At 59.0% G+C, this 25,842-nt stretch overlaps 1 protein-coding gene across 2 annotated transcripts; it reads left to right on the top strand.

The window, feature by feature from the left end:
- Positions 1 to 360: 360 nt before the first annotated feature.
- On the top strand, positions 361 to 23,082 carry BTBD2 (BTB domain containing 2; the record flags this gene model as incomplete). Of its 2 annotated transcripts, none has more annotated exons than XM_084250699.1 (9): positions 361 to 752; positions 15,598 to 15,717; positions 18,887 to 19,043; positions 19,695 to 19,800; positions 20,030 to 20,227; positions 21,133 to 21,325; positions 21,523 to 21,610; positions 21,824 to 21,970; positions 22,143 to 23,082. In XM_084250699.1, 9 exons carry the CDS (start codon positions 361 to 363, stop codon positions 22,302 to 22,304), a joined length of 1,563 nt encoding a protein of 520 aa, XP_084106825.1. In that variant the 3' UTR covers positions 22,305 to 23,082. The 2 variants fall into 2 exon arrangements, with proteins under 2 accessions (XP_084106825.1, XP_084106824.1); XM_084250698.1 differs by having other exon boundaries at positions 21,109 to 21,325.
- Between the last annotated feature and the right edge of the window lie 2,760 nt (positions 23,083 to 25,842).

Genomic DNA, 25,842 nt, shown 5'->3' with positions numbered 1-25,842 from the left:
ATCTGGGGTCCAGGGTGGGGGTTCTAGAAGCTGGGGTGCGGGATCCAGGGTCTGAGGTAAGGGACCCGGTATCTGGGGTCGGCGGTCTGAAATTCGAGATCTGGGGCCTGAGGTAGGGGCGCAGGACCCCGGAGCTGGAGCCCGGAGCCCGAGGTCGGGAGTCCCGACTGGGGAGCGAGCCCGGGGTCTGAGGCGCGGGACCCGGCCGGCGCCGCCCCCGCCCAGGCGCCTCCCTCGGCTCCGCACCCCTCCTCCCGCCCGGCCCCGGCCCCGGCCCCTCCCCCGCGACCCCTCCCCCCGCGCCTCCGCCGGGTCCCCTCCTCCGCCGCCGCCGCCCCGCCCCCGCCGCAGCCCGACAAGATGGCGGCGGGTGGGAGCGGCGGGCGCGCGTCGTGCCCGCCGGGGGTCGGCCCGGGCGCGGGGGTCGGCCCCGGGCCCAGCGCCAACGCCGCCCCGGCCCCCGGCAACGCGGCCGCCGCCGCCGCCGCCGGCCCGGGCCCCGCCGCCGCCCCCGGGCCTCCTCCGGCCGGAGCGGGGCCGGCGCCTGGGCCGGGCGCGCAGGCCGCGGCGGGCGGGGAGCGCGCGGAGGAGCCGGGGCCCGGGGCGCTGCTGCGCGAGCCCGTCTACAACTGGCAGGCCACCAAGCCCACGGTGAAGGAGCGCTTCGCCTTCCTCTTCAACAACGAGGTGCTGTGCGACGTGCACTTCCTGGTGGGCAAGGGGCTCAGCTCGCAGCGCATCCCGGCGCACAGGTGGGCCGCGCGGGCGGGGCCGGGATCCGCGCGCGCCTCCCCGGGGCCCCGCGCGCGCCACCCCCACCGCCCCCGGCACCCTGGGGCGCGCCGCCCGGGCCCCGCCGCCCGCGGGACGCGCCCTCCCTGGACCTAGGGGCCGGGCACCCCGGGACGCGCCGCCCCAGCTCTCGGGACCCCGCCATTCCCACGCTTCTCTGGGCACCCCCGCCGTCACCGGACCCCGGGAGCCGGAGATGTTCCACCCCTGAACCCCAGGTGTGCCACCTCTGCCATCCCCAATCCCCATCATCCACGCCATCCCTGCGTCCTGGGACCTGGGGGAACCTACGCCCCAGGACCGGGACTCAGGACCCTGCACTCCTGAGACTGGCCATCCCGGGTCGGTCATCCCCCAAGGTCCTGCCAGGCCCCCATCCGCCCAGTATCCCGCATACTGGCCATCCTGACCTCAGAGACCACTGCCTCCACCCCTGCCCTGTCACCTTGGCCCTGCCACCTCAGCCAGGACTTCTGGGCACTCTAGCCCCCTCCAGCCCTACCCATGCCACCCTTCCCAGGACCTCCGGCAGGATGTCCAGTCTCAGAGCCAACAACCCCACCAGAGACCCCCCCCCCACTTCCACGCCCTGTGGGAACCCCCACTCTGACCCACCTGAGGACCCTGCCCCCGACACCCCCCCTCCTCTGCCTGTGGTTCCCCCTCTACTTCATCCTGGCCCTGCTATCCCACCCTATCTTCCCCCTGCTGTGACCCCTAGGCCCCCAGCAGAGACTTATGCCTCATGAACCCAGAACCCCCAGTCTTGCAAACCACATGAGCCCTCCCAGTGCTCTCCAGCTCTGTGATCCCCACCCCAGGCCTCCTCTCTGGGAAGAGCTGGTCCAGGCCCCATGATGTGTAGTCTCCTGGGCGCAGCCCGCAGAGTCCTGGGCGGGATGGAGCTCACGTCCATCTGGCTGCCACTCCGTGTCCTTCTGACCCTGTCCTCGCTGCATCCCAGGAACCTGGGGGGCCCTGGTGGGTGTGTCTGGGTTACTTGGTGGGAGACTGGGGAGGGTCTGATCTGGGGGACATGCGCTTTCCTCTGTGAGTAGCCCTCCCCGCCTTTCTGACTGCGGCCTAACCCTGGGCCTCTGAGAGTGTTCTTTCCAACATTTTCTTGGATATTTCTGCACATCTATGTGGTTCTTGGTGGAAGGTTCCAGGCCCGTGATTGGGCCCTGCCCTCTCTCTGAAGTTGGAGTCGGGGGCTGGTTGATTTGCTGCCCACAAGTCCCTCTAAGTCCCACAACTCTTTGAGGCCATATTGGGGTCAGGCTTATGGCTTTGGGGGTGGGGGTGGGGCCGTGTGGATGCTGCTGGAGTCTCCAGAGGCAGCACCTCAGGCCTTCGAGGGAAGAGTTAGTGACCGGTGGCCCTCACCACCGCCCCTGTCCTGGGTGACTTCAGGACATGCACTGCATTGCATGTGAGTTCTCTGACGGCCTGGTTCAGTGTGGGGACCAGAAAGGCTGAATGAGGACCCCTGCGGAAAAGCAGGAGCGGGACCTGGGAGGAGGCAGCAGGGCGGGCAGTGGCTGGGGAGCTGGGGACATTAAGTGAGGATACCATCTGTGCGAATTTGAGGCAGGAGGGAGATACCAGGGCCTTGGGGTGGTAATAGGGCTCACTTGCTGTGGGTACCACAGCCTGAGCAGAGCGAGGGGGAGCGAGATCTCAGGGCTCCTGGCTGTCCAGGAATGCGCTGGTCTCAGCGGCTGAAACGGGGAGCCGCAGCAAGGCTGGAGCAGCGGGGGTGACTGGCTGTGGACTGCACCGCTGCATCTGCTTTGAAGACGGGCACAGCCATGACAGGCCCGGGGGCCTTGGTGGAGAGAGCAGCGAGCAGAGCCGAGGCTTTACTTGCTCTTCGAGGGAGCCAGGCCCCCATGGCATGTGAGGAGGTGGAGAGCGGAAGCCGTGGTGGGATTCCTGGCTGGAGAGTGCCGGGGACAGGCAAGGAGGGACTGACCCCGAGAGGTGGCCAGAGGTGATGTGAGTCTAGGGTTTGTAGCAGTGGGGGTGGGTGGAGGAAAGGCGCACGTGGGAAAGGTGCCAGGAGCCACTGAGAGTAGAGGCTTAGGTGTAGGTGCCCTTGACCCAGCACGCCCACGGGAGCCTGCTTCCCTGTCCCTGCAGCCGTGCTCAGAAGCCTCGGGGACCGCCTGCACCGGGAGCCGGCAGTGCTGGCCCGCTGCCCCGCGGCTCCCCGACCCCGCGCCCAGTGTCCAGAGTGGGTCTGGGCCGCCTGATGATGTCTTTCTTCTCCTGTTATCTCATTGAATCCCCGTCCTGTGGATTCCCACCAGTAGCCTTTGGGTTATTTTGTATGTCCTGTTGCAGTTTGGCCTGACGTGGTCCAGGCTGGGCTTTCTTGGGGTCTCCTGGGGGACCCCAGGCTCACTGGGCATCAGCTTCTTCGGCGTCACCTGTGTAAAGGGACCGAACCTCAGATGCTTCTGTCCCTGGGCTGCTGAGTGGGTGGGTGGGTGCTTATCTCCGCAGCCCAGGGCTCGGCTGGGTGGGCGAGCTGAAAAAAGAGGGGGGTGTAACCTAAAGCATAGCAGGGACCTCCTGAGGTTGAACTTGTACATGTGGGGAGGAGACAGGGATTCTTGCTGGGAAGATTCCAAATAATATTGGGGTGCTCAGCTGCTGGGCCTGGTTCTCGCCCCGTCTCCTGGGGGGCCTGGGTTTGGAGACTTGCTTGTCAGAAGCAGAGTGGCCTGGGTGCCGAACGGGGTGGCCCCACTTCAGCCAGGTGTCAAAGGTCGGCCTCAGGAATGTCAGGTAGGTGGCAGGCGCCCCACCTGTGTGTGTTCTTCCCCACAACCTCCCACCCTGATGCAGTAAGTTTAGTAGTGGCCCCCCAAAAGCTGTGTTTGAGTCCTAATCCCAAAACTTGTGAGACCTTATTTGGAGAAAGGGTCTCGGCAGATGTGATAAAGGGTTTCCAGATGAGGTCTCGGATTATCTGGCTGGACCCGAAACCAAATGACCAGTGTCCTGGTAAGAGACAGAGATGGGACGCAGGCGGGGAGGAGGGGATGAGGATAGAGGCTGAGATGGGGGGAGGCAACCCGGAGCCCGGGGATGCCTGCAAGCCCTAGAAGCTGGCAGATATGGGGAAGACCCTCCCCTCCCTGCAACACCTTGCTGCAGACTTCTGGTCTCTAGGCTGGGGAGCGTGGGTGCCTGTTGTTTGAAGTCACCAAGTTTGCAGTCATTTGTTGCAGCACTCCTGGGAGGCCGGTACCCCCGATTTGGTCATAAGGACTCCCAAACAGGCCCCTACGAGAGGATAGTCTTCAGGACACCCAGCCAGTCCTCAGTACCACCCAGGGCATCAAAAAAATGAGGAAAGTTTTTTTGATGTGGGGTCCCAGGGACATGAGTATGTTTTACTTTAAAAGCAGAACAGGGGCTTATGCTACTTGCTACAGTGGGCCCAGGCTGTCTGGACCCACTGTCCCCCAGCGCCCAGGCTTGGTGGGGGGTCCAAATGGGGTTCAGGGGTCTGTGAACTCTGGGTGAGGCTGAGCAGGGACGCGGGGAGACAGGACTGGGAGCGGCGTGTGGCCACGGAAGGGGCTGGCTTGTGTCTTACGGGGTCAGGCCCCCACACTCGGGTGAGCTTTGTGATCCCATCCCCCAGCCTACATCATACTTGTTTCCCCCATTACTCGTTTTCCTCCACTGCGTGGTGGTGTGCTTGTCAGCGCCTCACTATGAGCAGAGAGGTCTTTCTTCTCCTTCCTTCTGCCTCCCAAGTGCCTGGGGGAGAGCAGGAGGCTTGGTAATGCTTGTTGGCTGACTTGCCTGAGCCAGCTGTGCTTCTGCGGGCCTTACTCAATTGCAATACAGAACCTTCAGGGTTGCGCCGTTGTGATCTTCTGTGCCTTATGTGGGTCACCTCCCTGGCCAGCCTTAGTGGTGATCGCACTGAGACTTAACCCCTAGGCCACCAGGGAGGCCCCCAGGATTAACATCTGTATTCACTCCATCATGGGAAATTCAGCAACGCAGAGCTCTCTAGAAGGAGGAACTGTGTTTTTGGGGTCGCTTTGGTTAGGCATGAATTCTTAGTCCAAGAACACATTTATTGATACTTGTGGATTTGCAGCATGTTTTGAGAATTCCTGAGGGAGTTCTTTGCAATTTATTCTTTGTCAAGATTTTGCCAGCCCTTACACATTTATGCTTCCACAATCAGTCCCCCATCCATCCAGTACAGTAGATCCCCACTTCATCCTAATCTGTTCTACAGACATGATCTTCTTTTTTTAAAAAGATTTATTTATTTATTTATACAAGCACTGGGTACAGTCAGAAGCGCGGGAGGGTGAGAGAATTCACTGAGCCAGAGTGGGGAGCAGAGCAGGCAGAAGGACCGAAGCACACTGCTGAGGGGAGCAGCGGGCGGCAGGAGAGGTCTGCGCGCCATGTGGGACCCTCCTCTGGTGGCCGGGGAGCAGCCGGGGATCGAACGGGCGCTGCAGTGGCTGCGGGCAGCTTCGCAACCCAGTGCTCAACCGCTGCGCCACTGGGGAGGCTCCTACAGACATGATCGTAAAGTGAAAATATATTGTGAGCCAAATAATACATTGATACTGTGTGATTTTTTTCTAAGAGAGCATAATTTGAAATTTTTGGCAATAACTAACATGTAAGACTAATTTATACACTAAAACAGCCAAAACACTGAAAAGATACTCGTTTTATTGACATTAAAAAGGTGAAATTTAAAGTTAATTAAATTGGAAAAGGTTATTCTGAATTGTTTAGAGTTTGCTAGTGGATGGGAAAAAACAAATTCTCATACCAACTCACTTTTATTTTTTTTTTAAAGATTTATTTATTTATACAAGAACTGGAGTACAGGCCAGATTCACGGGAGGGTGAGAGGATTCACCAGAGACAGAGTGGGGAACAGAACAGACAGACTGATGAAATCCACTGCTGAGAGGAGCAGCGGGCATGACAGGAGAGGTCTGCTGTGCCATGTGGGAATCTCACTGGCTGGCTGGGATCAAACCGGCACTGCAGAGGCTGCAGACAGCTTCACAGCACTGTGCTCAACTGCCTACGCCACCAGGGGAGGCCCTCCACCACTTCTTTTTTAAAGATTTATTTTTATTTATGCATATAAGAACTGGGATGTAGGCCAGAGGTGGGGGGGGCCCGGTAAGGATTCACCAGATACAGAGTGGGGAGCAGAGCAGGCAGATCTACTGAAACTGCTGAGGAGAGCAGCGGGGAGACAGGAGATGGAACTCAGGCCGCAGTGGCTGGCTTTAGCTTGACAGTGCTGAGACTTTAACCCCTGCGTCACCGGGGACACCCAGCAACTGCCACTTTTATGGAAGGATACATAAGGACTAAAAATCAAAACATTTCGGGCCTCCCCTGGTGGCGCAGGCCGTTGAGCACAGCACTGTGAAGCTGTCCTCTGCAGTGCGGGTTCATTCCCAGCCAGCCAGCGAGGGTCCCACATGGCATGGCAGACCTCTCCTGTCTTGCCCGCTGCTCCCCTCAGCAGTGTATTTCGTCAGTCTGCCTGTTCTGTTCCCCACTCTGTCTCTGGTGAATCCTCTCACCCTCCTGCGAATCTGACCTGTACCCTGTTTCTTTTTTTTTTTTTAGAGGCATGTTTTATTTATTTTATTTATTTGTTTGTTTTGTTTATACATGCACTGGGTACAGTCAGAAGCGCGGGAGGGTGAGAGAATTCACCAGAGCCAGAGCAGGGAGCAGAGCAGGCAGAAGGACCGAAGTACACTGCTGAGGGGAGCAGCGGGCGGCAGGAGAGGTCTGCGCGCCATGCGGGACCCTCCTCTGGTGGCCGGGAGCAGCCAGGGATCGAACTGGCACCGCAGATGTCGCCGGCAGCTTTGCAACCCAGCGCTCAACTGCTGCGCCACCGGGGAGGCCCTGTACCCTGTTTCTTGTATAAATAAATAAATAAATCTTTAAAAAAAACCAAAACATTTCTTTTTTTTTTTTTTTAAAGATTTATTTTCATTTATTTATACAAGCACTGGGTACAGTCAGAAGCGCGGGAGGGTGAGAGAATTCACCAGAGCCAGAGCAGGGAGCAGAGCAGGCAGAAGGACCAAAGTACACTGCTGAGGGGAGCAGCGGGCGGCAGGAGAGGTCTGCGCACCATGTGGGACCCTCCTCCGGTGGCCGGGGAGCAGCCGGGGATCGAACCGGTGCTGCAGAGGCTGCGGGCAGCTTCGCAACCCAGCGCTCAACCGCTGTGCCACCGGGGAGGCCCCCAAAACATATCTATACTAAAAAAAAAACAAAAAACAAAAAAACAAACCTGGAACCATGTGACAACAGATTATTAATGGATAAATACACTCCTGGGCTCATGTGCCAACAGTTATTCAAATGCCCTAACCACATGCCACAGTAGGTGGCGATTATAATGTTAACTCATGAAGTGATTTATAAGAGGAAGAACTCATCCTAGAGTGGACCATCATGAAGAGGGATTTACTGTAGGCATGGAAATAAGGCAGTGACAGAACAAGTTTCCTCATGTGGAAGTTACCTTCTAGAGCAGCACCAGCAAACCTAAATGAAGAGCCCAAGAGTCACTGTTTTCAGTGGGCCACATGGTCCATACTGCAGCCACTTCCACTGTGGCCTCCTAGAAGCAGCTGCAGACTCATGAATGAATGAATGTGGCTGTGTTACAATAAAACTTTATTTACAACAATGAGTGCTGTGACTCGGAGAGGGCCTGGTGGGTCTTACACTCTAGGGCAGTTGATCAATTGTTTGGGGGGACTGGGCCTTCCCAGTGTAGGAGAGAACTGTGCTTCTGCTCTTGGAATGGGCTCTCCATTTACTCAGGCAGTTTGCTGTCCTTAGGAAGGTTTTGTCGTTTTCTCCATGTGATTTTTCAACTTACTGCTACATTTTTTAAAATTTATGCATACAATAACTGGGGTGTAGGTCAGAGGTGTGGGGCTGGAGGAGAGGATTAGCCAGAGACAGAGTAGGGGGCAGAACAGGTGGACCTACTGAAATACACTCCTGAGGGGAGCAGCAGACAAGACAGGAGAGGTCTGCTGTGCTATGTGGGCTGCCGATTGCTTCATGGTGCTGAGATGTAACTCCTGCACCACTAGGGAGGCCCTCCATTTTATTTTTCTAGCTGGTCCTTGCTGGGAAGCTATAGAAATTTTTATATATTTATCTTTTTTTTTTTAAGGTTTTTATTTGGGCTGCCCTGGTGGCGCAGCGGTTGAGCGCTGGGTTGCAAAGCTGCCTGCAGCCTCTGCAGCGCCAGTTCTATCCCCGGCTGCTCCCCGGCCACCGGAGGAGGGTCCCACATGGCGCGCAGACCTCTCCTGCCGCCCACTGCTCCCCTCAGCAGTGTACTTCGGTCCTTCTGCCTGCTCTGCTCCCTGCTCTGGCTCTGGTGAATTCTCTCACCCTCCTGCGCTTCTGACTGTACCCAGTGCTTGTATAAATAAACAAACAAATAAATAAATAAATAAATAAATAAGATTTTTATTTATTTGTGCATACGAGAGCTGGGGTACAGGCCAGAGACAGAGTGGGGAACAGAATAGGCAGATGTGGGTTGCTTCCTGGCCACTGGGGATAGAACTGGTGCTGCAAAGGCTGCGTATTGCTTCATAGTGCTGTGCTTAACCCCTTGCGCCACCAGGGAGGCCCTATATATTTATTTTTATCCAATTTAAATGATTTCTTTTTTTTACTCCTCCTTAGTGCTAATAATTTTTTTAAAAGATTTTATTTATTTATGCATACAAGAATTGGGGTACAGGCCAGAGGTGTCGGGGGTGAGAGGATTCACGAAAGACAGAGCGGGGAACAGAACAGGCAGATCGACTGAAATACACTGCTGAGGGGAGCAGTGGACAAGTCAGGAGAGGTTGCGTCTCAACCCCTTGTGCCACCAGGGAGGCCCAGTGCTAATAATTTTTCATTTAATTCTGTGGTCTGGCACCGTCCAGTATACTTTGTAGGATGATGGAATCTTCTCGATCTACACTGTACGGCACTACGCAATGGTCTGTTATACAGTTGTGCAGCAGTCACTGTTGTAGCCAGGCTTGGAATGTCTGGTCACCCCAAAATGCCCCCCTCCCACCAAGAACCCTCGATCACCGCCCATCTGCTGTTACTAGTTTTGCTGTATTTAAATATCTCATATAAATGGGATGACACCGTATATCTCCATTAGCCTTCCCGCTGTCATGGAAGGTTGCTGGGGTTCACCCCAACACTTCATTTTTCTTTATTGCTAAAGTCATTCATTCTCTGGAATGAAAATAGTCTGACTCTGGCCCTTTGTTTAAGTTTCCCGGTGCTGCTCTGGAAGGTAAGTTCCACACGGGAGAGATGTTGAGTCATCCCTGTGTACCCACAGCCGCTGCTCGGATGGGGAATAGAGACGTGTAAGAGCCACTGGGAAAGTCTTAGCAGAAATAAAATTGCAAGGTGCTCTGTCAGCAGCCCTCAGTTCTCGAACTTGTGGCTAAGTCCATTGTGTGGACGGGGCATGTTTTTTGATCCATTCGCTAGCTGACGGGCCCCCTCCCCCCGCTGTGCATAATGCTGCTGTAAGTCTGGTGGGAGATGCGGGGCCCTGCTTTCAGGGAAATCCCTGGGGATGCTGCCTCACGGAGTGGCTCTGAGAGCAGACATTTCTCTAGAAACTGATTTCCAGGACGGCCGTGTCAGTCCACATCCACTGAGCCCTGCTGCGGGTGCCAGAACGTCTGGCTCCACACAGCTGGGCGGTGGTCCCTTGTCTGTTTTCCGGAAGTTTGCAGAGGGCTGGTGATTTCTTCTAGGATTTGGTAAAATCCCTGTGATGCCATCTGGGAGTGGACTTTTCTTTGTGGGAAATTTGAATTCTGAGTTCATTTTCTTAGATGCTTTTAAATTTTTATTTTCTAAACTGTGTGTGATTATTTTTTATGGTTTGAAATTTTGGTTTTTTATATATAATGTATATGTAACTATATATAAAATACTACATTTGATCATTCTTTTCCCCCTCCCCCAGTTTTGAGTTATCATTGACACATAATCTATTAGTTAAAGGTGCATGCCATGATTTTTTATTTGTATATAGTGCAAATGATCACACAATATGTTTAATTAATTTAATTTTTTTAATTTAAGATTTATTTATTTATGCATGCAAGAGCTGGGGTACAGGCCAGAGATGTGGGGGCGGGCAGTAAAAGGATTCACCAGAGACAGAGCGGGGAACAGAACAGGCAGACGGACTGAAATACACTGCTGAGGGGAGTAGCAGGCGAGACCGGAGAGATCTGCTGCGCCATGTGGGTTTCTCTCTGGCCAGCCGGGGATTGACCGCGTGCTGCAGAGGCTGTGGATAGCTTCGTACTGCAGAGCTTAACCCCTTGCGCCACCAGGGAGGTCCATAATATGTTTAATTTATATCCATCTTCTCCTATAGTTACTTTTTTTTCTTGTGAGGAGAACTTTTAAAATCTCTCTTAGCAACTTTCAAATATAATAGAATATTGCTCACCCTAATCACCACGTTCCTAATCACCGTATGACTAGTTGGAGGTTTGTGCCTGTTGCTCTCACTCACCCATTTTCCCCACCCCATCTCCACTCGGCAGCCCCCAGTCTGCTGTTCCATTTCTGTGAATTAGGTTTTGAAAATTTTTCCCTGTTTTAAATGTTTTTTTTAGGTTCCACATATAAGTGAGATCATACAGTATTTGTCTTTCTCTGACATTTTACTTAGAACATTCTGTGTATATAACATTCTGTGTGGGGTTGATACCTCCTTGAAACTCCACATCTTTTTTAGCTCCCCCCTTTCATGTTTCATGCTCTTGATGTCTCGTTTCTGCCCTTATTGTCACGTGTATGTTTATGTAGGTTTTCTCTTTCTTCGAGAGTCCGTTTTGGCAGCTGGTGTCTTCTCAGGAAGTGGACATTCCACCTGAGTCGTCTCCATTTGTTCGCATTGAGGTGGTTTAAGACTCTTCTCTGTGCTTGTGCTGGCAGCACGCCCCCCGCGAGGCAGGGCCCCCCACAAGGCAGGGCCAGTGCTGCCCTGTGTGGCCACAGCAGGCTCAGGATGGTCATGATGTTACTAGATTTGGTGGTGTCGGGGTGGGGTCTGTGCAGAGGGGGAGACCAGCCAGCGCCCTGCTGATTCACATCTTTTTTTTTTTTTAAAGACGTTTTTTAAAGACTTTTTTTTTTTTCGAAGATTTATTTTTATTTATTTATAGAAGTACTGGGTACAGTCAGAAGCGCGGGAGGGTGAGAGAATTCACCAGAGCCAGAGCGGGGAGCAGAGCAGGCAGAAGGACCGAAGCACACTGCTGAGGGGAGCAGCGGGCGGCAGGGGAGGTCTGCGCGCCATGTGGGACCCTCCTCTGGTGACCGGGGAGCAGCCGCGGATCGAACCGGCGTTGCAGACGCTGCGGGCAGCTTCGCAACCCAGCGCTCAACCGCTGTGCCACCAGGGAGGCCCTGATTCACATCTTTTATCTTCTTAGGGTCTCTAGCGACAGCCCATCTTTCATTGTCTTTAGGCTAAAGACAGTGGTTGATGATCATGATGAGAACTTTGAAGACAGCTTTTGGTTTCATGATTTTGCTCTTCATTTTCTAGATCCTTGAGATGGAAGCTTACCTGGTTACCTCTTTGGTAGATGTGTGATAGTCACCTCTAAGCAGTGTTTCACCCCTTTACATTTTGATGTATTGTATTTTTTTTTTTTTTTTGGTTTTCTTATTTTTTTGTGTGTAGAAGAACTGAAGTGCAGGCCAGGGTGTGGGGGTGAGAGGATTCACCCAAGACAGAGTGGGGCACAGAACAGGTGGATTACTGAAATCCACTGCTGAGGGGAGCAGCGGGGAGACAGGAGAGGTCTGCTGTGCCATGTGGGTAGCTCCCTGGCCAGCCGTGGATCGAACTCATGCTGCAGAGGCTGCGGACAGCTTCTGTGCTCAACCCGCTGTGCTACCAGGGAGGCCCATGTGTCATATTTTCATTCTCATTCCAGTTAAGATTTTTTTCTAGTTTCAGGGTCTCCCTGGTGGCACAAGGGTGAAAGTCTCAGCACTATCAAGCTATCAGCAGCCACTGCAGCACCAGCTCCATCCCCAGCTAGCCAGGGAGCTGCCCACAGGGCGCAGCAGGCCTCTCCTATTTCCTCCTTCCTTCCCGCCCTCCCTTCCTCTTTCCATCCATCCAGCTGTGCTCCCACCCACCCGCGCACCCACCCGCTGACCCATGAGATCATCTGGACACCTCTGATTCCATCTCAGCTCCACAGAATTCTCCCAGCCCCGTCCTTATTTGTGAGTTTTCTCCCACTGTGCACGCTGGCTCTCTCACAGCGTGTTTACTTAGTTGTGCAATCCCAGAATATACACGCATGTGGTAGTGTCAGAGCCACTCAGCCCTCTTCTGTGAAAAAGAAACTTTCCGGTATAGTATTTGTATCCAGCTCTTTTTCTTTTTTTAAAGATTTATTTTTATTTATGCATACAAGAGCTAGGGTACAGGCCAGAGGTGTCGAGGTGGGGGGACAGTGGTGGTGAGAGGATTCACCAGAGACAGAGTGGGGAGCAGAACAGGCAGACTGACAGAAATCCACTGCTGAGGGGAGCAGTGGGCGAGGCAGGAGAGGTCTGCTGCGCCTTGTGGGTTGCTCCCTGGCCGGGTTTCGAATTTGTGCTGCAGAGGCTGCGGACAGCTTCATAGTGCAGTGCTTAACCCCTTGCGCCACCAGGGAGGCCCCTGTATCCAGCTCTTTTCACCTTTACCCTCTTCCCGAGTTTCTGGGCAGTCTTCTCCTCATGCCCCTTCAGTGTGCTGTGTCCTGCCTTCCCTTTGTTACAGAGCCGCCCTGATCTAAAACGGGGTGCCTGACTGTGGGTCCTCACCTGCGCGCTTAAAAGGGACTTAATACCCCGCTGCAGGCACACGCAAAAGGTTAATCAAAGGTTTATTCACAGGGAAGGGGAAATGAGGAAATGTACAACTCAGGGAGAAAGTGGGAGATAAAGTCTTAACTGCGTCCTACCCGATCCGCCGACCTGGACTCCCAAATGGCAGCTGAGAGCGGCCGCGAGCCGTGAAGCCAGGAGGCGAGCGAGAGAGCCCAAGGCCCACGGGTCTGGTTTTTATACCCGACCTGGCTGCTTAACTCCCCCCTCCTGTCCCAGCCACCTTCCCTTTAGTGGTGACGGGATTTGTCCTTCCCAATGTCCTGATGGCTTTGGTCTGGAGAGGGGGTGGGGTCCACAAAGCCTGCGTGGGATTAGCTCAGGACTTCCTTTCCCCCAACACCTCCAGGTTTTGGGTCGTGCTGAGACGCGCATACTGTGCCACGTGCCACACGGCCTTGGTTAAGCGCTCGGCTCAGATCCTTTTCCGGTTCGTAAGCATGATGATTGGGTGTTCACGCGGCTGCGTGAGATGTGCCTTCCTTAAACCTTGGTAGGACGTGGGCACATTACCCTTCTGATGTGAAATAAGAAAAAAAGGAGAAAAAAAAAAAGAGCTCAGCTCAGCGGCATCAAGCACATCCCTGCTGCTGTGCAGCTGTCTCCGCCCTCCAGTTCCAGAACTTTCTTATCTTCCCAAACTGGAACTCGATCCCCATTAAACACTAACTCCCCTCCCCTCCGCCAGCCCCCGGCACCACCATCTGCCTCCTCTGGGGTGGTGGCTCGTCTGGGGACCTGTGAGTGGGTCACACAGCGTGTCCTTCTCTGTCTGGTTTATTTCCCTGAGCGTCCTGTCTCCAGAGCCATCCACAGAGCGGGTGTCAGAATTTCTACTCTTTTTTTAAAGCTAAGTAATATTCCACTGGGTGGGTGACATCTGCTCATCTGTCAGTGGGCACTTAGGCTACTGCCACATTTTATCCGCCGTGAGGCCTGCCGCTCCGAACGTGCATGCACACGCCTTGTGAGGAGCGATGTCTTCATTTCTCTTGGGCACACGCCTCGGAGTGGAATTGCCAGGCCAGGTGGAAACTCGATGTTGAACCATCTGAAAAGCTGCCAGGCCGTTTTCCACGGTGGCTGTGCCATCTTTACCCCATCAGCCATGCGCGTGTCCTGACTTCCACGTCCTTGCCAACGCTTGTCGTCGTCTGTATATTTTTATGCAGGGGGACAAGGCGATACTGTGATTTTGATTTCGTCATTATGTCTTTGAAGACGGAGGAAGGGGGAGGGGAGAAGACCCCTGAAGAAGGTGGCCAGCCGGGGACACGGCAGGGGGTGGGGTGCAGGCCTGTCTCTGCAGAGCCTGGAGCGGATTCCGCGCGTCTGCCTGCCCACCCCGGGGTCCCACCCGCTGGCTCTGCAGGACGCAGCAGGCCCAGCCGACAAGCGGCCTCGTACTTTGCCTTTGAATTACTGGGGAAGGTTATTCCTACAGGAGCTCAAGATCGTTTTTTAAATCTTGAAAAGAAAGGATGACGGGATGGTGCTTTATTTCTGGAACTGTGTGGGAGGCAGTGAGAGGGTGGGGACCTGGCTGCTGAGGTGACTGTGCCGGCGTCCGGGCCGCTGAGGACATGTTGAGGCTGGGCGCTGAGCAGGCCTGGGCACCCTGGGGCCACAGCAGAGCTCTGCGCTCCCAGGGCCTCCGGGACACAGGGCGTGTCCTCTCCTGTTCCTGGGGCCATGAGCCCCATCCCCATGTCAGGGGCCTGTGTTGCCTATGGAGGGTGCAGGGAAGGTCCTTCCTCATCTACCGGGATCCGGAGGCCCTGGGTGTCCTCGACGTGGGGCTGTCAGTCCAGTCTCCTGGCCTCTCCCTGTGCCTCTGTCCACACCCCCTGGTACGGACGCCTGTCATGGGTTCAGTGCCACCTCCTCCACCATGGCTCCACCTTTACCAATTTCATCTGCAAGGACCCTGTTTCCAAATGAGGCTTTTGAGGAACAGTTCGCCCCAGTACACTCAGTTTCCCAGAGCCCTCAGGACTGAACTGTGGCGTGGACGAGGCCCAGTGGGCAGGGAAGCCGGCACCCATGGCATGGGGGAGTCGGAGGGGCTTCTCCATGAAGAGGGGCGTCCTGACAGGATTCGCGGGGAGCTGTGCGAAGGGCTGCTGCTGATGCCTGCCAGCTCTGGTTTCTGAGGGTGGCTGCTCGGAGACCTGTATTGTCATTGTGGGGGCCCAGGAGGGATGGTGACACGGGGGCTTTCTGACCCAGGGAGAGGGGCTCAGCAACGGCGACTCTCAGAGGTGTGGCCTGGGCTATCTCTGCCTCTGGGGTGAACCCGGGCACCTCCCGTAGACAGCGCTGAGCAGGCCGTTCAGCCTGGTAGGGGCCTGCTCTTCGGGGTTCCCTGGGCATGAGCAACCTGAGGGTTTACAGCTGACAGGACGTATTTTTTTTTTGGGGGGTGAGACCTCATAGCTTGTCTTCACCCACCAGGCCTTCTTGCTCCTGAGCTGGGATGTGGGTGGGTGGGCAGGTATAAGTGGGCCCCCAGGCCTCCCAGCACCCCCTGCCAGCCTGCTGTTCCCATGGGCCTTTCCCTGGACTCATCCCGGCTCAGGTGTCCCTTGAGGCTTCCCAGGCCCCGCATTCTCCTGCCTCCCTGGTACTGTCTGTGTCCTCCACCCTGTCAGCTTCCCGGGATGCTCTACTCACAGGGGCGAGGGCTGGCCCAGGAGTGGCTGTGACACCTCAGGGGCACCCCCCAGCCCTGGACGTCCCCAGGGCTCGAACGCCAGACAGGTGTGCCTGTGGAGAGTAACGCAGTCCTCTCTGACTCGCCAGGTTCGTGCTGGCCGTGGGCAGCGCCGTCTTCGACGCCATGTTCAATGGTGGAATGGCCACCACGTCGACCGAGATCGAGCTGCCCGACGTGGAACCTGCTGCCTTCCTGGCGCTGCTCAAGTAAGACTCTCTGGGTCCTTCCCGGCAAGGGGTGCAGGACAGGGGCTCAGGGTGCTGGGGCTGGTGCAACGTAGATGGGGCTCAGGAAGAAAATAAAGGTCCCAGTGGTGTCACCCCAGACCCCTCAGCTCCCCGGGGACTTCTTGAATTCGCTGCACGACAGGGGACTGTTTGCATTCCTGTGTTTTTTTTTTTTTTTAAATGTAATTCTTATATAATTCACCAATTTAAAGTGTGCAATTCAGTGGCATTTATTACGTTCACAGAGTTGTGTAGCCATCACCTCTAATTCTAGAACACTGCATCACCCCCAGAAGAAGCCCTCTCCCCATCGCAGTTACCCCACCCCCGGTGCTGTCCGAGGCCGTGCCGGCTCCCCTGGAGAGCCCTGACTCGAGGTCACCCACACTGAGCGGGGACTGCCCCGTTTCCACCCTGTGTTGGCAGTTTTGAAGTAACTTGTCAGAATACTAAATTGTACCTGTCTGTCTGTCTGAAGTTTCAGGGCTTTTTTCATGTACTTTTTTTTTTTTTTAAAGATTTATTTATTTACGCACACAGAACTGGGGTGCAGGCCAGAGATGCGGGGGGTGAGAGGATTCACCAGAGACAGAGTGGGGAGCAGAACAGGCAGACTGACTGAAACACACTGCTGAGGGGAGCAGCGGGGAGACAGGAGAGGTCTGCTGCGCCCTGTGGGTAGCCCCCTGGTCGGGGATGGAACTCGTGCTGCCTTTGAAACATACTGTAAAGGACCTTTCCAGCTTGGGGTCCATCCCAGCTCTGGGCCCCCTTCCCCCAACCCCCACTCCTTCCTTGCTCAGCTCTGAGCATGAGTGCCATGGAATGAGGTGCTGGCATGGGTAGGTAAGTGTAAAGGTTTTTCCAAACAATTAGGACGATTGTTTAAACACAGGGTTTATTTAATTTTCCCCTTTTGAGAAATTTATTTATTTTATTTATTTAATAGAGGCATGTTTTACTATTTATTCATTTGTTTGTTTTTTTGTTTACACAAGCACTGGGTACAGTCAGAAGCGCGGGAGGGTGAGAGAATTCACCAGAGCCAGAGCGGGGAGCAGAGCAGGCAGAAGGACCGAAGGACACTGCTGAGGGGAGCAGCGGGCGGCAGGAGGGGTCTGCGCGCCATGTGGGACCCTCCTCCGGTGGCCGGGGAGGCCCAATTTTCCCCTTTGGAGTAGGAAAAACGGTGTGATCTGATTACAGGTCAAGTCTGATGACGGGTTTGCTTGTCACCTCCATCCCTTCCGCTCACCTTCACCCCCTTCTCACTTGGCTTCTAAAATCACCATCAAGTATAATTTTTTAAAATTTTGTTCCAATTGGTTCTGTCATGTGGCTGCCCCATCACCCCCACCTCTGTGTAGCGGGTTGGGGGGCTGTGGGTGGGCCCCAGTGCCTCCCAGATCACACGCTGCGGTCGTGGGGTCAGTGCACATCTTTGTGTGCCTCCCCCGCCCGGGGCCACGCAGCGGCCTGATGGGACCGTCCCCGCAGCGGACCTTCCTGTAGCGCGCGCAGCCCAGAAGAGTCGTGCGCGGTGCCGGGCCGGCGCCGCTTACACTTTGTTTACACAAAAGGGGATAGAAACCACGATGAGCTGCCCCGCCACACCCCCAGGGAGAACTGTCACCCAGAAACAGCGGAAGGTAGCGAGAGTTGGCGAGGAAGTGGAGAAGTTGGGCAGCTGCTGTGGAAAGTCTGGCGGGTCCTCAGGGAAATGAAACCTAGAGTCACCCTCTGACCAGCCGTGTGGCTTCTGGGCATGCGCCCGGGAGAAGTGGAGGCAGGTTCAGGCTGGCACCCCGCGTCGACAGCAGCGCGATCCAGCAGGGAGTGGCGGCAATCCAGGTGGCCGTGGCGTGGCCGTCCACGGGGGGCGGGGGGGGCGTATTCCTCAGCCTTGAAAAGGACCTTCTGGTACACACGAACCGTCGGTGGGTCTCGTGGGACCCGCTTGCAGCAGGGCCTCCGAGTGGCCACGCCCAGAGTGCCAGGGACAGATGGCGGGGGCCGGGGGGTTAGCGTTTCTTGGGACAGACTTTCAGGGAAGTTTGGGAAGATGAGAAAGTTCTGGAGCTGCAGGGTGGGGATGAGCTCACAACACTGTGAACGTGCTTAATGCCACTGTGCACTTGAAAATCGCTAAGGTTGGGGCCTCCCCTGGTGGCGCAGCGGTTAAGCCCTGGGCTGCGAGGCCGCCCGCAGCCTCTGCAGCGCCGGTTCGTTCCCCGGCCGCCGGCGAGGGTCCCACCAAAAAAAAAAAAAAAGGCTAAGGTGGTCCATTTTGTTAGGTGGGACCCTAACAAACGTAAAAAAATAAAAGTGACGCCTGTATTTTAAAAACAGTTACTGGGCGGCTGTTTGCCAAGCCCCACCTTAGAGTAAGCTCTGCGGTGGGCGCTCGCTTGGAGGCTGGCTCTGCTCTCACTGCCCCGTCTCCCGTTGTGGCGGATGTGGCGGATGTGGCTGAGCCTCCCTCCGGGCGTGAGGGGCGCCGCGTGCTCGGCGACACTGTCCGCTGCAGCTGGGGCTGCTCCCCCCAGCGGGTACATGTGGGTACAGAGCCGTGTCCCCGGTCCTGGGGGCTCCCAAGCATCCTGCTGTGCTGTGGGCGCGTGTTCGGGGCCTGCCGGGCAGAGCGGTGTCTGTTCTCCGGGCACACCCTAGAGTGCGGGTACAGGGCCAAGTGGGGGTGCCAGGACGCCCTCCTGAGGAGCCGCCACGGTCGCATCCCGGAGCTGCACAGGCTTCATTTCTGGCGGCTCTGCCACCGTTGCCCTGGTTTACTTTACGGACCCCAACTTCTGACCCGCATTTGGAGCCGGGTGGTGGCCTCACGCTGTCGGCCCCAGGCACTCGGCCCCGTGGTTTTCCGGGCGCGGGCTTGGCGGTGGCCCACGTCCAGGTCTGGGGGGGGGCCTCTGCTCGCCTGCGGGCCAGTCCCCCGAGGCGCCGCCGGGTTCCGTGTAGTCAGGGCAGCAGGCCCGCGGGGCCGGGCGAGGCGCGGGACCCCGGCTCGGCTTCTCACCGGCGGATCCGGTGCCGGCTCGGGCACGGTCTTCGCCCCCCGGCGATGGGGTGTGTGGGGCCTGGCGTGGAGCCCGGTGGTGCGGCTGGGGTCGCACCCTGCGTCCTGCCTCCCCAGGTTCCTCTACTCGGACGAGGTGCAGATCGGGCCCGAGACGGTCATGACCACGCTGTACACGGCCAAGAAGTACGCGGTGCCCGCGCTGGAGGCGCACTGCGTGGAGTTCCTCAAGAAGAACCTCCGCGCCGACAACGCCTTCATGCTGCTCACGCAGGTGCCGCGCGCGCCCGGGAAGGGGGGGCGGTTCCCGGCCTGGCAAGGGTGGGTGGTGGGCGAGCGGCAGGGGCGGAGCTGCGGGTCCCGGTCCCCGGAGGGCCTGGGCGTGGGGCACAGCGGGGGCTAAGGTGTGGGGCAGGACGGGCAGAGCGGTCTGTCTGCATTTCCGGTGCCCCTCCGGTGTCACAGCTCGTGGCCGCCCCCTCCCCGCACCCCTGGCCGCCGCCGCCTTCTAACCCAAGACTCCCGCGGCACTTTCTTGTGCTCTCAGGGCCTCGGCGCGGGCAGTGCTGCTGCGGGAGGGGGGTGTTGACAGGCGGGCCTGGGTGGAAGGCACGGGGTCCCCCTCTTCCCGAACCGCCAGCCCCGCCCAGCCCCACTGGGTTTGCAAACCTCTTACGGGGCAGCTGGGCGGCCGCCAGAGGGTCACTCCCAGCCACGTGCCGAGACGGGCGCCCTGGGCGCTGGCACGGGCCTGGCGCCGGCTCCTGTGGCGGGTTCCCGGCCCTGCTGGGCCGCCGCCAGACCCACCCCCAAGCTCTGATTCCTGCACACTTAGAGGGAGCACATCTCACCCGTCCCTTAGCTGCCCCCCAAGACTTGAAATTTGTGACAAGTTCTGAACCAGAGTCCATGCTCCCCGCGCCAGGCACGACTCTTCGACGAGCCGCAGCTGGCCAGCCTGTGCCTGGAGAACATCGACAAGAACACGGCAGACGCCATCACTGCTGAGGGCTTCACGGACATCGACCTGGGTGAGCCCCGTAGGACAGACACCCCCGTGTCTGGGGCCCTCTAGGGCAGGGGCTCGCTGTCCGTGGGTTGGCCTTGGCATCTGCTGCTGGGGACGGCTCCGTGGCCGGCGTGGTTGACAGCTGGGGAACCACATTCCCAAGTGCAGGCAGAGGTGGGGCGGCCCCAGCCTGGACCTGGCAGAGGCCCCGAGGCCACCAGCACGAGCCCCGTGTGTGTTCCCCGCTGCAGACACGCTGGTGGCCGTGCTGGAGCGGGACACGCTGGGCATCCGTGAGGTGCGGCTGTTCAACGCTGTCGTCCGCTGGTCTGAGGCTGAGTGCCAACGGCAGCAGCTGCAGGTGACGCCGGAGAACAAGCGGAAGGTTCTGGGCAAGGCCCTCACCCTCATCCGATTCCCACTGATGACCATTGAGGAGTTTGCTGCAGGTGAGCCGGGTGCTGAAGGCCCTTGGGAAGCGCACCCTGTGGTGCTGTCCCGGGCCCCTGGCCCCACACGCACAGCCCGGTGTCCGCCACGGACACCATCACCTGCCCCACACGGCCCCGGGCGGCCCAGGTTGCCGTGTCACCTGCACAAGCGCCCGAGGGCTCATGTGTGGCAGTACCATAGGGGTCACGCTCCTGTGTCCCTACCCATGACAACCCCTTGAGGGGCGTTATGTGGCCGGTGCCTTGGGGTCAGTGACGTGGGGTGCCCAGGCCTGGGGCCTGCGGCAGCTGAGACGCACTCAGGGCCCACCCTGGGGCTCGCCTCCCTGTCTGGCAGCCTCGTGGCCAGGGCACCCAGCCCACATCGGCCCTCCCCTCCCTCCCTCAGGGGCCCCAGATGTAGCCACAGCAGCAGACTAGCACTTTTGGGGCTACACCACCCTACATGCTGCTGCTCTTTGACCAGAAGTTGAGACTCAGGCCAGCGCCTGAGCTGTCCAGTGTTGCTCGGTGCTGAGGTGACGCACGAGGTGTCCGGGTGTGTGCGGCCTGGCACCCGCAACCCCGCCTGTTCCCGCCAGGTGTGACCTCCCCCGGTCCCATCACTGCGTCCAGGTTTTCACTTCTTACTCCCCTCTGCTTCGGCCTGCCCCGGGCACCTCCCTGTGAACACGTCGCACCCCCGGCCCGAGCCTAGAGCCCCCCGCTGCTCCCTGCTGCTCCCGCCTCCCTGCAGCTGGCCCAGCTGGGGGCTGGAGGGGGTTGTACCCAAGGGATGAGTGGGTGGGCGTGTCCACCCACGTCGGGGTGGGCCTGTCCCCCACCCCGAGGGCCTTCTGCAGCAAGCCTGAGGTCATTCTGAGGTGCCAGGTGTTGAGGTTCCCCCCCCCCCGCCCCTGCAGGCCCCGCCCAGTCAGGCATCCTTGTGGACCGGGAGGTGGTCAGCCTCTTCCTGCATTTCACCGTCAACCCCAAGCCGCGCGTGGACTTCATCGACCGGCCGCGCTGCTGCCTGCGCGGGAAGGAGTGCTGCATCAACCGCTTCCAGCAGGTGGAGAGCCGCTGGGGCTACAGCGGGACCAGTGACCGCATCAGGTGGTGGCCGGGGGGGAGAGGGGCGGGCGGGCGCCGGGGCAGGAAGGGGTGCGCGATGGGGAGGGTGCTGAGGGCGGGGCTTCCTGGGGGCCCTGGGTCCCCAGGACCGGAGGGCTGGAACCCCATGGGGGCCACCCTCTGTGTTCTCGGGACTGAGGGGGAGGCCCCCGCTCACCGGGCACCGCTCTCTGCTCCAGGTTCTCTGTTAACAAGCGCATCTTCGTGGTTGGCTTCGGGCTCTACGGCTCCATCCACGGGCCCACGGATTACCAAGTGAACATCCAGGTACCCCGGCCCGCCTGCACCCCTCCCCGGCCCGCCAGGGTCTGCGCCGGCCCCTGGGGTGGAGGCGGGTCCAGTTCTTGGAGCTCAGGTGTCCCCAGCACCGTCGACCTTCTCATGGGCCCCGGGCTTTCTGGGGTCCCAGGGGTGGGCGCGGGGGCAGGGAGCGAGCGGCACCCAACTTCTGCCCCCCTCCCCCCCCCCCCCCCGCCCCAGATCATTCACACGGACAGCAACACCGTCCTGGGCCAGAACGACACGGGCTTCAGCTGCGACGGCTCCGCCAGCACCTTCCGGGTCATGTTCAAGGAGCCGGTGGAGGTGCTGCCCAACGTCAACTACACAGCGTGCGCCACGCTCAAGGTGCGCCGGACCCCTCGCCCGACCCAGGGCCCCGACCCCCACCCCCACCCCGTCCTCATCCTCCGCCTCGACAGTTTGGGGCCAAGGGGTGTGACCACCCACCCCGGGCGTGCAGGGCTTCGGGCCCCGTGCACAGCTGGGGTCCTGACCACACGTGACCCCGCTCCTGCAGGGCCCAGACTCCCACTACGGCACCAAAGGCCTGCGCAAGGTCACCCACGAGTCGCCCACAACGGGGGCCAAGACGTGCTTCACCTTCTGCTACGCGGCCGGGAACAACAACGGCACGTCGGTGGAGGACGGGCAGATCCCGGAGGTCATCTTCTACACCTAGGCCGCCCGCCCTCGGCACGCCCCCGCCCGCCCCAGCCGCGCTTCTGGGTGTCGGCCGAGGGCCTGAGCTCCTCGCGGCGGCGGCGGGGGTGAGACAATCCCTCAGGACTGGGGCTAGGGCAGGCCTGACCCGGCCCGAGCTGAGGGTCTGCTTGGTCCAAGGTGTGGGGCTCCCACCCGCCACCGTCCCCGCGGCTCAGGCCGCCCGGCTGCCCGGCCATAGGGTCTGTGTCGATTCTGTCTCGTTCGTCTCGTCAACTGCACACGGCAATGCATCTGGTTTCCATTTCTCCGGCAGGAGGCGGCGGGGCCTGTGTTCTCTTGTCCCGTCCACCGGGAGTGCCCAGGCCTGCCACACGCCGAGGCCCCACGACCTCAGCCCTCAGGGCCCTGGTTGGAGTCCCGGGGAACGGGGTGGAGGAGGGGGCCGAGGCCCACTGGAGGCGCTGTTGGTCCAGTGAAGGGCCATCCCCTGGCCTCTCTGGACAGGCCTGTTCCAGCCCTTGCAGCCAAGGGCACGGCCTCAGGCCTGGTCCGGCATGCTATGGGCCGGCCACAGTGGCCAGTCCCCGCCGCACCCCCTGTACATACTGTAACCCACTTCCCTGCCCCCAAGCACTGTCCAGAGATGCTGAAGGGTACACAGCCCCTCCCCCGCCCGGCACTGTCCCGCCCCACCCATGTTTCTGCCCCGGTGATTCCTTCTGGAACCTGTGCCCTCCCTGAAGCCATGGAAGGTGTGCCCTCCTCACACCACACCCCAAAATGATTTTTTTAAATAAAGGAAAGAAATACACCAGCCCTGACCCATGTGTTTCTCCCTCCAGCCCTGTCCGTCTTCCTGTCGAGCCCGTGGGACCCCGGCCGCACTGGGGCCTGGTGGGGGGAGGGGCCCCTTCTCTTCCCCTACTGGAAATAAGCGGGGCTGGCTGGGCAACCCCTGCCAGCATCTGGAAACTCACATCTCGGCATTCACACAGCACTCGACACCCTGGGTGAGCTGCAGACCCTTCCTGTACCCTCTGCTCCTGCCCGAACCCTCTGGGCACCGGCCCTGCGGGGCAGTGGAGGGGCCTGCAGCGGGGGCGCACAGCTGCAGCAGGTGACAGCCACCCCGGGGGCAGTGCCCGCAGGCCCCAGGCTGCCCGAGCAGGCCCAGGAAGTGCTCAGGTGGGGCCCGGGATACCTGAGCGACCTGACCTGGGGGCCCAGAGGAGTAAAGACGTCAATCCACGGATCTAAAACAGTGACCCGGAGTGGGACGATGAGAGAGTCACGCTGGCGTGAGCCGCGGCAAGCCAGAGGCAAGACCCCTCAAGCCGCAGCCGGGAGAAAGCAAGCTCTGCCGCGCAAGCTGCCCTTGCAATGAAAACAAAAGCAAAAGATCAAGTCAACAGAAGATGAAAAGCCACGGGGCGGCCCCGCACCCGGGGCGGCGGCCCCAGCCCGCGCACCTGCCCCAGCGCCCGCCGCGCCAACCAGGCCAGCCACGGCAGCAGCAGGGGAGCTGCGGGGCGGGCGCCCAGGCGAGGAGGGGCTGGGCCCGCGAGCTCACGCACCGCGGCGGCGCCAAGTATTCAAACCAAGACAAACGACAGCACAAAATGACAACTGGGGACGGCGCCAAAGTCACACGCGGACGCGGGACCTTGGGGATCGGACCGCGCGGAGCCCACGCACCGCGGCCGGGGCCGCAGCCGGAGACAGAGCAACTCCCCAGACGGCGACAACCAACCCCTGCGCGGGCAGCACAGGCCACACAAGACACGAGAGAAAACACCCAGACGATGCCCGTTAATGAACCAAAATTCGTCGCTCCTGCAGCCCAGAAGGAAATTTATACTGTTAAAAAAAAAAAAAAAAGACTGAATCACTGGCCCAAGCTTTTTTTGTATCAAGAAACTAGAAAATTAATAAATCAACTCAAAAGGAGAAATGACAAAATGAGAAACAGCAACACACGGAGCAAACCATTAGCTGGTGCTTTGGCTGAAACAGCAAAAACAAAAGCCTCTCTAGACGCCCCACCCCTGTGCGGCCTGGCGGGGCGCAGGGGGTGCGGCTGAGGACACGCGGGCCCGCTCCCCGCCAGCACACTCGCCGAGGCGGGGTCCCCCCGACCGTGGCTGGTTAAACGCGTCCTGTGGCGGCTCCACCACACACGAGGCAGAACTCCCGGCTCCCCCGGCTCCCCCGGCCTCTGCCCCCCTCACAGCTCGCTTCCCTCCGGCCACACGCTCTCCCTTGCCCCGCAGGCCTCCCCTGAAGTGTCCTCTTTGAAGCTGGCCCACCGCGCCAAGGCGTGTCTGGTTCTGCTCGTCTTCCGGTCGCCCCTCACAGGCACCTTCACCTTCACCGCTAAAAATCCCTCGTTTCCCGACAGCCCCTTCCCGAGCTCACGTTCTCACGTCTGCTTTCGGGCCTCAGCTTTGTGGTGGCCTCCCGGGGAGACGGGGTCCCACCGGCTGGGGGAGCAGCACGTTCCGGTTCTGCTGCACATTCCCCTCTGCTTCCGGCCACTGCGGCCGCCCCTTGGCCTTTGCCCCTACAAGGTCCACCAGAAGGCGGGGTGGCGGGGGTGGGTTTGGGGGCTTTCTAAGCGCGGGCAGGTTTTGCAAGTGTCTGGTTTTCCTTTTTGCGCGTCTGTGCTGGCCAGGGAGAAAAGGGGGCGCAAAGCAGGGACGGCCGTCACCTTCGACTACCTGCAATTCCTCCTAGATCTGCTTCCCAGAACTGCGGACGCGCCCCGCGGCCGGCCCGGCCGCCCCGGCTGCTCGTGCTGCGGTGAGAGAACACCCGAGACGCGGCGCCTAAGCCTCGCTCGCTTCTCGCCGTTCTACGCCGAGGCGGAGGCGGGGGTGGCGTGGTCCAGTCCAGCCGTGGCCGGCCCGGGCCTGCAGGCTCCGCTCGTGCTCTCGCGGGGGCACGCACACACCAGGCCCTTCCTGCCCCTGTAAGGCCGCACCCCGGGCCCCACCTCATGACCTCCTCACCTCCTCCCCCCGCCCCCTCGCCCCGGGCGCCAGGTTATCCTTGCCCTGCACGTTGGGGATGTGGACTGGCCCGGCGTCTCTGCTACCGTCAGGGACCGCCGGGCTGCGGGGGCGCCCCGCTTTGTGCTGCGCTACCTGGATCCGGCTGGTGCCTGCGGCTCCTGGAAAAATCAAGCTGCTTCATTTAGGGTTCAGGGGTGTGCGGACTCTCCAACAGAACTTCCCGGCCGCCAGTCTTGTATCTGTGGCCTCCCCCCTTCTCATCCTGCACATCCCACTGCCCCAGCCTCCCCCCAAAACAAGCCCAGCCCCTCCCCTCACTTCCGTTCGGGTCCTCTGCTGTCACCGCCTCTCCTGAGCATCCTGTCCCCTCCAAGGGGCTTGGCCATCCGGACCGCGCCCGTGTCAGCCAAGCCTCTCGGGAAACCGGACACCACACTTGGGACGGGTTTCATTTTCCTTTATTTTTTTAAAAAAGCCCCTAAGTTCTATGGCTTCCACGAAGCATCAGAGAAACCGAAGTGCCATTTCTGTACACTTTGTAAA

The sequence above is a fragment of the Talpa europaea genome (assembly GCF_964194135.1).
Source record: "Talpa europaea genome assembly, chromosome: 12".
In the NCBI taxonomy this organism is placed as follows: domain Eukaryota; kingdom Metazoa; phylum Chordata; class Mammalia; order Eulipotyphla; family Talpidae; genus Talpa; species Talpa europaea.
Note: the sequence above shows the minus strand (reverse complement) of the source record. Positions and strands in the feature narration are given on the sequence as shown.